Source organism: Lotus japonicus, chromosome 3 (assembly GCF_012489685.1).
Source record: "Lotus japonicus ecotype B-129 chromosome 3, LjGifu_v1.2".
Lineage (NCBI taxonomy): Eukaryota > Viridiplantae > Streptophyta > Magnoliopsida > Fabales > Fabaceae > Lotus > Lotus japonicus.
Window position 1 is genome coordinate 65,313,013 of NC_080043.1, and position 11,728 is coordinate 65,324,740.

General features: G+C 36.5%; 1 protein-coding gene across 2 annotated transcripts; it reads left to right on the forward strand.

Moving 5' to 3' along the window:
- The first annotated feature begins 1,311 nt into the window (after positions 1-1,311).
- On the forward strand, positions 1,312-6,651 carry LOC130745305 (type I inositol polyphosphate 5-phosphatase 10). 2 transcript variants are annotated; one of them, XM_057597489.1, is made up of 11 exons: positions 1,312-1,536; positions 2,022-2,093; positions 2,287-2,359; positions 3,464-3,542; positions 3,643-3,747; positions 3,988-4,504; positions 4,608-4,801; positions 4,924-5,032; positions 5,378-5,529; positions 5,928-6,141; positions 6,326-6,651. In XM_057597489.1, the coding sequence occupies exons 2-10, from the start codon at positions 2,022-2,024 to the stop codon at positions 6,127-6,129; spliced, it is 1,503 nt and encodes a 500-aa protein (XP_057453472.1). In that variant the 5' UTR covers positions 1,312-1,536; the 3' UTR covers positions 6,130-6,141; positions 6,326-6,651. The 2 variants fall into 2 exon arrangements, with proteins under 2 accessions (XP_057453472.1, XP_057453473.1); XM_057597490.1 differs by lacking the exons at positions 1,312-1,536; positions 2,022-2,093; positions 2,287-2,359 and adding an exon at positions 2,799-2,963.
- The last annotated feature ends 5,077 nt before the right edge of the window (positions 6,652-11,728 follow it).

Here is an 11,728-nt window from a genome sequence, read left to right on the forward strand (position 1 = left end):
AAAATTAAATTAATTGAAAGAAAACTATAGTAATAATAATCAAAATGATTAAAATTAATACTTTAATTAAGTTCAGAAATATCATTCAAAAATATTTTTAACATGTTTAATTGATTGGAGAAATTCAAGCATTGATTCAATAAGTTGATGAAAATAAAAATCTCATTATGTCCTACTAAATAAAAAATAAAATCATTATATTTTCCTTTTAAAAATCTACCATCTTCTAAAATAGTTATTCAATAAAAACGAATTATTAATTTCCTTAAATTTTCAATCAATAATACCAATATAGAAGTTTACTTTTACCTAGTTGCACACAATATTTATAATTAATATAATATTTGAGTTTAATTCATAAACACTCCGTTTCACAGATGCATACAATTATACCTTTCCATTTTTTGTTTTAAATATTTTTGAATTCAACCTAAATCATGAGACACGCTAAATTAATGAATCTAATTGAATGACTCCTAAAACTCTTTTACATTGTTAATTTAATTAAGGTATTTCCAAAAGAATAACTCAAGTAGTATAAATTTGTGGACATATGAGATTATAAGTCGTGAAGGGGTCAGGGATCAACTTGAAAAGTTGTGATTTATTTTTCCGATATAAGTAGATGAATAATGGTTCCTTCACACCTCAAAGATGAGGTGGAAGGAGGTGGAGGATGAGAGAGATAGGAAGAAAAGAAAAAGTAAGAGAGAGAAAGTATAAGATGTGATAGATGATAAGAGGAGAGAGATAGAAATAAAAACATGTGAAAATAAAGTGTATAAAATATGAGGTGTGTATATATCATTGTTGTAAATAGATATAAAATGAAGTTACAGTAAAAAATAATGAAGTAAAAGGGTAAAGGTCATTCCATAGCACAAGGCAGAAGCTACATTTTGTTGTAACTCTCATTGGAAACAACGTAGCTTTAACCGTCAACTTTGCTTCGTAGTACTATTGTGATCTTATTTGCAGACACACACACACGTGGAGTCAGTTACTTTCTTTTCTACCCTTGAAGTTGAAGCACTCATTCAAACTTGTACTAGTTCAAAGGACGAGGTTCAAACTTCAAAACAATTCTCAGCATTTAATGAATCTATCTCTCTGACTAGAAACTCTTTTTCCTTTGCTTCTTGAAAAGAAAAGAAACTCTTTTTTGTTTTTCCCATACCAACAACAAAACAAACAACAAAAGGACGAATCATAACCTTTCTCTCACACACACCCTTCAATTAATAATATTAATTAATAAATGAATGGACATTTCAGATTCTAATTCTATTCGGTTCTCCCATTTGACCATTTTCCTTTTAATGTTTTGTTTCCTCAAATTTACAATTCCAATTTCTTCCCTATTTGCAACACCACCACCTATATACCTATTTCTCTGTCTGTCCCCTCTTCTATCTTTTTTGAAATCCTCAAAACCTTGTTTCCTATCACATGAATGTGTGTGTCTTCTGACTCCTTCAAATTCAAACACCAACTTTCCACCCTTCATCACAGTTCTCAGTTACAAGGATTCTTCAGGTTCCTATTTCTTGTTTTTCTTCCCCTCTTTCTTTGTTTATAATGTTTCCATGAACACATCCTGTTTGATAATTTGACTCTTGAAGGAAGATAAGAATTAGAAATCACATTTGGGATTAAATCCATTTTTGAAGGGTACCATGTTTCCCAAATGACTCAGATTTGCTTCTTCTTGAATATTATTCAATGCCATTTTGTGTAAAAATTGCTGTGATTTTGGAGTTCTGGAATCATGTGGAAGAATTGATGTTTGTTGCATTGTTTTCCTCTCAATGTCATGATTTCTATATTGCTTTTTCTCCCAATTTGGTTGCAGAGGATCCAAATTGAATTCTCCATGTGTTGCAAGTAACCTAAAGATTTTAATTTATTTTGTTTTGCCCTGCATTTAATTTGATGTGCATTAGTAATTAATTTCTTGAAATATAATGATTTGAATAAACTAACATATCTTCCTTCCCCCACCCCTTTTCTTGAATACTCAGATGGACAATGAATTTGAGGATAGGAGAACAATGTCAGATATGCTACAAAGCAATCTGCAGAGGAAAAAGCAGGTTTCATCTCTTTTATATCTATTGTTAGTTTGTAATAATATGACATTTCTTCTAGTTTCTGTGTCTCTAATTCACTGTGATGAAGGTATTCAATGGCTCATGGGACTGGCTGTATATTAGTTGGGAAATGTTTATAGCACAATCAAGATTAATTGCTGATTTCCTGAAATTATTCTTTTTAATGTGATTTCAGCCATTTTGGAGAGTTTTGACTATGAAAGAGAGAAATGGAAGGACAATGGAAAGAAGCTCAGTTGATTCACATGGTGAGTTCAATGGAAATTCAATTTGTTTCAACTAAATAGAGGCAGACAGCTTGCTGGTCATGTGTATAAAGATGTGGAAAAGCTAGAATAATCTTTTTTTTCTTTTCGGTTATGGCTCACCAGCATAGACATTGTTACTTTTTCTTTTGGAGATATTGTCCAACACTTGAATTTGCTTTCCTGAAAAGGCTAAATCACTAGTTTTTTATTCAAGAGAATATTTAATCCTATCACTGCTTTCCTGTTGAAGAATATTTATTGCCTCTTTGTTTCTCTTTCACTGAAAGACTGGAACCTTTTTGTTCCTCCAACATTTGTTTGTCTAAGCACATGATATATTTTAAAATTATCCATCTGAACTGTAAAGATGAGGAGATGAGCTGGCCTAACAGATTAACAGGAAATTCAGAGTGGCTGAGTGGAACATTTGAAGACTTTTTTTTTTCTGTGATGTGTAAGAATATATTCATGCTTGGGTTTCTCAGTCACTGCAATAAATGAAGCAAGTATGATGGATGCATTTTCGTTATCTTTGATAATTATCCACAACATCTAATTTTCATCTTCACACACGAAATTCCTTCTTACTGTTAAGAGATAATAGGTAGGGGTTGAGATTTGAGAAAAGAATATACCTTTTATGTTTAGTAATATGATATTCTTATGTATTACCAGTGTTTGGAAGAATTTCTTTTGGTAAGATTTTTTGGAATATTGGTAAAATCTATTAAGATTAGATGATGAATTGACTTGATAGCCATGTAAAATTATAAGATAAGGTGGAACATCTAGTGATTTAGTCCAAGTTTGAGAATATATTCAAGGTTAAACTGTAAGCAGGTTTACCAGAATGAATTACATGTCCCACTTTATCATTTCCTGTTGTTCTCCATTATCCAGAATATGATCCAGAATATGCCCTGTACTTTTACTGTATGTAAGTTCTCTTGTTACTGTTACCAAAGGTATTGTTAAGAATAACAGAACTTCACACGATTCAGCCACACCTTCATTCTAAAACAAAGTTCCTCTTCGCATGATCACTTGGTGCAATATCCAACTTTCCTTGCTTATAAATTGATTATAGCTTGTGTTTATTTGCAGAACTACTTTCTGATTTATCCCTTGGAAGTCGAGGCTCAGAACCTTCCATGTCTTCTAGTGAAGCACTTCAGGATTTCAGGTATTTATCAGAATATTTATTTCTCAATAACTTCCTGCTTTCACAACTTTATTAGTTAAGACCATATTTGTGATCACAGTTATTTATTTGCATTTAACAGAGTTTTTGCGGCTACATGGAATGTTGGAGGGAAATGCCCCAGCGAAAACCTTGATCTGAGTGATTTTCTTCAGGTCCACAATGAACCGGATATGTATGTTTTGGGGTATGCTCTTTCTCATTCTCATGCTTATAATTTTAATCCATACAAGGATATGCCCTTTCTTTTAAGTTAACTACCAATCCTTGATCCTTCCTTACCTCATTTTGTCAAAGAAAAGACAATTTATTGTTTTCAAATCTAAAAACTGTGACCTTTCTGACTTATCATCTGTTAAACCAGTATAATTGGAGATTTCTACTTTAATTTCATCTCGATGTAATATTTGTTTCTCCAACTTTTTAGCTTTCAGGAGATTGTCCCTCTAAATGCTGGAAATGTGCTGGTACTAGAGGATAATGAGCCTGCTGCAAAGTGGCTTACTTTGATCAACCATTCACTAAATGGTCCTTCAGATTTGGCTTCTAAAGCACTAAGACCCACTGCATCATTTGGTGGGTCATCATTCTTCGCAAAGCCCTCTTACAAGAAGATTAAGAAAACGTTAAAGAAATTAAATGAAAAGAAGCTAAAAAGCTGTAACTGTATTCTTGAAATGGAAAGGAAGGCTGCCAAAGATTTCTGTTTTCGCTGCCAAGAATCAAATTTCAATTTAGAAGACTCATCCACTGAGGAGGAAGACGACAGTTTCCCAATTTCTGTTGCTTTGGCTGCTAACCAGATGAAATACAATCTTGTTACCGCTAAGCAAATGGTTGGTATCTTTGTTACTGTCTGGATGAGGAAGGAGCTTGTTCAGTATGTAGGCCATTTAAGAGTATGTCGCATTAGTCGCGGGATCATGGGGTGCCTTGGAAACAAGGTAGTTTGCAAAAGCTTTTCAATGCAAGTGCATACGAAAAACAATTTTTAAAGATCAAAATTAACTCACTATCTACATTTCCATGTTTGTTCTGTGGCTGCAGGGGTGTATATCTGTGAGCATGTCATTTTATCAGACAAGTTTTTGCTTTATCTGCAGCCATCTCGCTTCCGGTGAGAAAGAGGGCGATGAGCTTCGCAGGAATCTTGATGTCATAGAGATACTAAAGAACACTCAGTTCCCAAGGATTTGCAAAACACAAAATAGCAGAATGCCTGACAAAATATTAGATCATGAGTGAGCATCATTTGAAACTATTTCATTAAGACTTGTATTGCAGATATTTCTCTATTCAATTGTGTATAACTTTAATATTTATAGACCAAATGTTTCTGATAATATGAGAAAAATTTCTCCAGCCGAATCATATGGTTTGGAGACTTGAATTACAGAATTTCTTTGAGCAAGGATGACGCAAAAAGGCTTGTGGAAATGAAAGATTGGCCTGCACTTTTTAACAAGGATCAGGTAGCTTCCCTTGCCAAATGGCAAAGAATATTTTCATATTAATTTGAAATTCTGAACATCATGTATGTTGTCATTTTCTGATTGGGAGAGTCTGTTCATGCCATTGTTATTATCTTAATCCCCAAGATATAATATGCATTATGATTCTTCCTAATTTTGGTGTTCAATTTTCATAGTTTTCAGTTAAACAGACAAAAAACTATGACCTATGACTATGAGATGAAAGATAATTGTATTGATATGTTCATGAATGATAATCTGCTGAAAATTTTGCTGGATTTCCTCTGAGTGTATCTGTTTTTTGTGGTGACTTTAGTTACTTTTCTGATTATGCTTTTCATATAGCTTAAAATGGAAAGGGAAGCAGGTCGTGTTTTTAAGGGGTGGAAAGAGGGGAAGATCTACTTTGCACCTACTTATAAATATGCCTTCAACTCAGATACTTACTATGCTGAAGGTGTAAAAGTTTCAAAGAACAAAAGGAGAACACCAGCTTGGTAGGTGTTGTCAATTTCAAGAATTTGAGACAAGATGTTTCTTTAAATAACTATACTATTTGGTCCTTGAAAAATAGTACTTGTGTTGCTTTGGCCTCAGAAAGTTTATTTTCTATACTAATTGTTCAAAGTTGTCAACTAGTTATGTTATGTTTGGACACCAGTTGAGTGCAATCAGACTTTTATCTCAATCCATAAAAAGAGTTTGGTTCATATTTTGTCTTGAAGTGAGTGCTAACTTGAGTTTGCACTGGAGCCGATGAGTATCCAAAAGTGCATACTTGCTCTTTGAACAATTTGTATATAGATAAGTAAACATCTGAGGTATCAAAGTGTATGTTAGCTCTTTTTTTTCTTTCTAATATCTGAATGATTATGGAAATGATTATGGATTGCAGGTGTGACAGAATCTTGTGGCATGGAACGGGACTACAGCAACTTTCGTATGTGCGTAAAGAATTCAAGTTTTCAGACCATCGACCAGTTTGTGCAACATTTTTGGTAGAAGTTGAAGTCATGTTCAGGGGACAAAAGAAGAAAGTTTCTACTTTCAACTTTCAGATAAATGATCTTGTACCAACAAGAAGTTCATTTTATTGATGATGAAAATTCGTGAGTCTTTAACCAAATTTTTATCATGATATTATAATGTCAATGAAGCATGAAGAAAATAGTTTAAAATTAATATTACATGGTTTTGTGCAAAAGAAAGATCAGTTTAAAATATCATTGCTATTTGAGAACTTGAGATGACAACAAGTGAGAATATTGAAGTGCTCTTTTAATGTGTGAACAGGTACTGATGCACTAACCACAATGACTTCAAGAATGAGTAAATATTAAAATCATTCCCTTCATGATGAAGAAAAGCTTGAAGGTTTTGGACACTACCAAGGAACAAAATATAGCTTAAAGGACAGAAGAAGAGATGAACATATAACACAAATGTGACTCCCCAAAATAACTTGAATTTTTTTTTAATAAAGTCTTAAATCAGTGGTTTTTTGGTTTTATTTTTTGCCTATAGAAGCTAGGTAGCTTGAGGGGGAATAGAACAGAACCAGCTCCCCATGTAACTGAAGGGTCAGGGTTATATGAAATCTGAATAATTTTTTCTCCTAACGATTATTCAGCGTTGGTTATTTTTATTATTTTAATTTTACTAGGTATGGCTAGTCACACTTTGATACTGAGATTGTCCTGTACCTTTCTGTTTTTGTGAACTTGAGCATCTAACAGTTGTTGGACTCACTTTTATTTGCAACTTGAGTACACTTATACAACATGTAAATATCCAGCCCGTTGTCCCTAAATTTAGCAAACTTCAATCAAGTTAGTTCATCCGTCAGTTTTGGTCAACTAACGGTTATGACGAATTCAACTATTTGAAGGTTGACCTTTATGCGTCATTACCCATTGGGAAGAGGTAATGACGCATGGTCATCAAGACATCACTCATATTACATTTCACAGCTCTCATGGACGATGAAGATATGCTCAAAGCTCACATATGAACCATTGATTCTTCATCTCTCTGCCACAAGTTAAATCAACTGCTCCTATAGTACTTGTGGTCAGAATGACTCTTTTCTACACTTACGCTCTAACGTCAAGAAGACCATCTTGCAAGCTAGTCAGAAGAAGATCAAGCTTTGTAATGGTCATATATTGAAGATACAATATACATTATAAGATGAGTAAAGAAAAGGGTGTGTGACTAGATTGTGACAACACCCAAAATGCGAGAGAGAGCATTCAAACTGTGAGAGACACATGGTGCACAAACTGAGGGGGAGATCATACAAGTCATGAGATAGTGCACAAGCTATGTGAGACTACATGAGCTCAAAATGATCATCCAGAAAAAGCATGTAGATTGTTCATAAAGCTCTCGGGAATAGAGGTTCAATGTTACTTGAAGATCTCTAAGAAAAAACAAGAGTGAAAAAACAAATGCTCAAATGAAAGATACAAATTCTAAGCCTTAAAGAGAAAAAGCAAAGAGTGAGATCAAAATACTTTCATGTCTAGTCCACAGGTTGATCAAGTAGGATGGACTAAACCTCATGTAACCCAAGACAAGTATTTGGGAAGTCTGATGAGGCTTGTACAATAATACATGTAAGGAGAAGTCCTAAGAATACTTGTGAGTGCCTAAAGAGGCATGAGAAAAAATACTTGTGAGTTCCTGGAGAGGCATAGGAAAAAACACTTGTGAGTGCCCGAAGAGGCATGGTAAAATAATTCTTGCAAGGAGAAGTCCTGAGAATACTTGTAAGGAGAAGTCCTTGATACTTGAACATCTTAGTTAAAAATTGTTGAATACCATGGATTGTACGTAGCCCTTTTCTTTGAGCTGAACCAGGATAAAATGTGTGTGTGCATTGTCCGCTGCCCTCTTAATCAATTCTACTGTCTGCCATTTTGTTTCTGTGGACGATGTATATCGACTAAGAAAGCAGTAGATACAATGAAGATTAAGTCAATCTCAATTGAACTTCACAAACACAATCCAATTCCCCCTTATTGTGTCCCTATGGTTTTCCTCAAATCTCCCTCAATGATGGTGGAGAAGTGTAGTGATGATCGTGGGAGACTCGACATAACTTTAGATTTCACGACGAGGGGTACCTGCATAAGACACTCCAATACTCGAATTAATGTATGAGTCGAGATAGATACTCAAAGAATCAGTTAGAACTCAAGTGTAAGAACCCTTAGTTGTTTTCTCTACAAGTGTGAGGAAGACCCTCTAAGTCGTGAGTCTGAGCAGGTAAGTGACACTTAGCCGTTTGACCCTGGTTCGTTGGTCTCAGTCCTGTAGTGGTCGAGCAGACACTATCAGGTGGGATGCTTTCCTGAGTCATTCAGACTGGCCTTATGGCAGAGCTTTGTTGCATGCCTTTTGGTTGGTTGATATGTCCTTAGGCTAGTGAGAAAATGTTGCGTTGTTTAAGGAGAGAAAATGTTGATTATTTGTTAAGTAATTGGTGAGTTGTGATAGGTGAAAATTGAAGGTGGTAGGTGAAATATATAATAGGGAATTGTTATTCAGACCCCCCCCACAGCTATTCAGACCCAATGAAAAACCGGAAATCCGAAAACGCCCCTTTCGAACGCACCCTTGTAGTGCGTGTCTATCGCACATACCCATGGAGCGACGTAGACGCACCTTGAACATGCGTTGTGAGCGCAAGTTCAAGGTGCGATTAAGTAGTTCCAGAGTTGATGTCCCAGTGTCTGACTATACATAGGAAAGGCACATATACGCACTTAGTGAACTGCGTTAGTCGCGCCGTTACAAAGTGCGTAATATGCGTCGCGCATTATAAAGGCGTTACCATCGCACACTGAACGTGCGTTGGTCATGCAGTTTTAAAGGGCGAGATTTTGTAGAAACTTGACAGAAACAAACAGAAACAGAAACTCCAACAGAAACTTTAACACAACAGAAACAAAAACTTCAACAGAAACATAAATGTTACATTATAATCTATCATTGATACATTACAACTAATACGAAAATTTGCAAATGGACTACTACAACATCCTGAAACTAATCTTCAGTGAGATTTATGATTCCATCGATCTTATGTATGTCTACATTTGCCTTTCGATAGAGTTCGTTGAATAGGGCCATGCGATCCAGGTATGGTAGCTGTCAACCACGAGCTTCAACAGTACAATGATACATCCATTGTGGATTAACCGTTGGCAAAGGAAAGTCACTTGAAATAAGCGCCTACAAAATGATCAATTATATTGTTAAGTCTCTCATAAAGTTCATGTAATGTAAGGTAAATTCATATTAAATGTAATATTGATCAGTACCTTCACCTAGTGGTTGTTTTTGGCAAGGAGTAAACATATAATCTGGTGCTCTGACGGATGTAGCACTGGACCGGTGAGAGGGAAGTAGGTGGCACCCCCTCGATTCGACAAGGTCACGAACACAATCTGGTACATCGTAGCAACAATATGGCCCATATCTGGCACGCATAACCACTTCTCCTCCGTTGCAAACTCAATTGGAGCAAGATGCAAGACTTGTAGTACTTTTCGTAATGTGTGTTGGTGCCATACATACCATGATAAACACCTTGCCGTAATCTAAGCTCCTTTATCATGTCTTCTCGGACTTGACGCCAATTTTGTTCTCCCTTACCCATCAAGAAAGCAATGCATCTATATCCACAATTCCCATAATCTTCAACATTCTGAATGTCAATGACATATTCACGGAGGAATTCGGGCACTTCATGGATGTAGTTGGCCGAGTAAACTTTGCCTTTCGGGTGCTGTGGCGGGAGCTTAGTTGAGTTGCTTGCAATCCTCTTGCTTCTCTTCTTAGGTGCAGATTGCTTCAAAGGAATGCTCTTCCGTTTTGCCGACCGGGTCTTACGCCCCTTGCCTTGTGGAGCTGATGAGTTGCTAGCTTGCTTTGACCCATCTATTGCATCAACATTCTCCCAAGATGAAGGAATGCGTCTGGTAGAACCCTTAGGTTCATTGGGCCAACCCCTTGTAGGCAACTTGTTTGAAGGAGGACACATAAAGTATGATCCGGGTATGCAATCTCCCAAAGCCTCTCTTTGATAGCTTGTCTTCTCGGAACATTAGCTTCTTTAAACATCTTTGCAATGACCTCTAACTCTGTCGCAATGCTCAATCCCAAAACAGGTTGGGATTCATCAGGTGCAGATGTTGATGTAAGCCTCCTCCAATGTTGGTCCACTGCCGTCAATGGAATAGTGGTCATCCTACCAATCTGACATGAACAAGGCAGGCTGTGTGTCCTCCTCATAGTGCAGTCGCATTTTCCAACGCGCGATTTCTCCTTTGCGATCAACATGAGCGCATATCTTGAGACTACACCACGCAAGTTGTCGTACAACTTCTCCTTAAATGTATGCTCTCTGATGAAGATACTTGCCTGAAAAGCAGCATTAATCCTTGTATGCTGGAGAAGTGTTCACCTATGTATAGTTGCCCAAGCCGCACACATGTCACTCTTGCTATCTTTGATGCACGCTTTCAGTTTTGCGTCTGGTAGAACCCTCGACATCATCCCACATCTCCTTGTCTTCGATAGTGAGCTTGCACTTTGCCTTCACACACTTAGCAATATGGAATTGGAATAGAAAGTGAGCTGTTGTAGGGAATGTGGTTGTAACTACGTTCATCAAAGCAGTGTCTTTGTCAGTAACCATGATGTTGGTCAATTCGCAAGTGTACGAATACCTCCTGGTTTTAAATTATCGAACCACAGGGAATTGGTGTGGCAATTCAGTTTAAGCCTCGAGTTCACGGTAGGGAATTGGTGTGGGAATTGGTTGTTTGTTTCTTAAGTTTGTAAGAAGACAAGTGCTCAAGTAATAAAGCGATTGAAAAAACAGAGATGAAATTGCCTTGGGTTCTTGCTCAACAAATTCAGTTTTAGCAAACCTTCCTATTCAATTAATCCTGAGTCTCTCCTTGATGTTCTAGCCTAGATAGTCATCTATCGATGCCTCGTAAAGAAAACCCTTTCTAATCAAAAGATAGATTCAATTCCTTGATAACCTAAACATTTGTTAGAAGCACTAAGCATGCAATTCAGGCCAACAAACCTCAACCCTTCCTCTATTCCTAGCAGCAAGTATAGAAGAGGTAATCTCACAACAAGTCCCAATTCTATAACAAACTATCGTTATGATTATAGAAAAGTAAAAAGCTAGCATGCTTTCAAGCTTGAGAGATAAAGCAAAGAAGTGAGATTCAAGGGTTTACTCAGAACATCATGAATAGAAAATGATTGATAGCTAAAACATTCAAAGTCTTACAAAGAACCCAAAGCAAAAGGGGGTTTTAGCCAAGCATGGCTATAGAATCCATACAAGAAAAGAAGGATAAAACCTGGAACATGGACTTGGAGAATGCTTCTCCTCAAGCTCCAGAGCCTAACCCTACTTCTAACTTATTTAGGAATGTATAGAAATGACAAAAGTTACAAAAGAAATGACAAAAAACCTATTTATAGGCAAACAGGTCGAGTCTGGGCGCTCAGGCGCCAATTAAGCACGCCTGAGCGCCAATTCCAAGCTGAAAACATGCTCTCTGGAAGGCAATTGGCGCTCAGGCGCTCAATCAGGAGCGCTCAGGCGCCAATTCCTTTCTAGCATCTTGTAAACATCGATCCAATTGGCGCTCAAGCGCTCAA

Bases quoted from the DNA above. Each gene is read 5' to 3' on its own strand.
- LOC130745305 (XM_057597489.1), top strand. From the start codon at position 2,022: ATGGACAATGAATTTGAGGATAGGAGAACAATGTCAGATATGCTACAA. The intron at 3,748-3,987 runs GTATGCTCTTTC...CCAACTTTTTAG, and splicing joins CCGGATATGTATGTTTTGGG to CTTTCAGGAGATTGTCCCTC. The intron at 4,802-4,923 runs GTGAGCATCATT...AAATTTCTCCAG, and splicing joins GACAAAATATTAGATCATGA to CCGAATCATATGGTTTGGAG.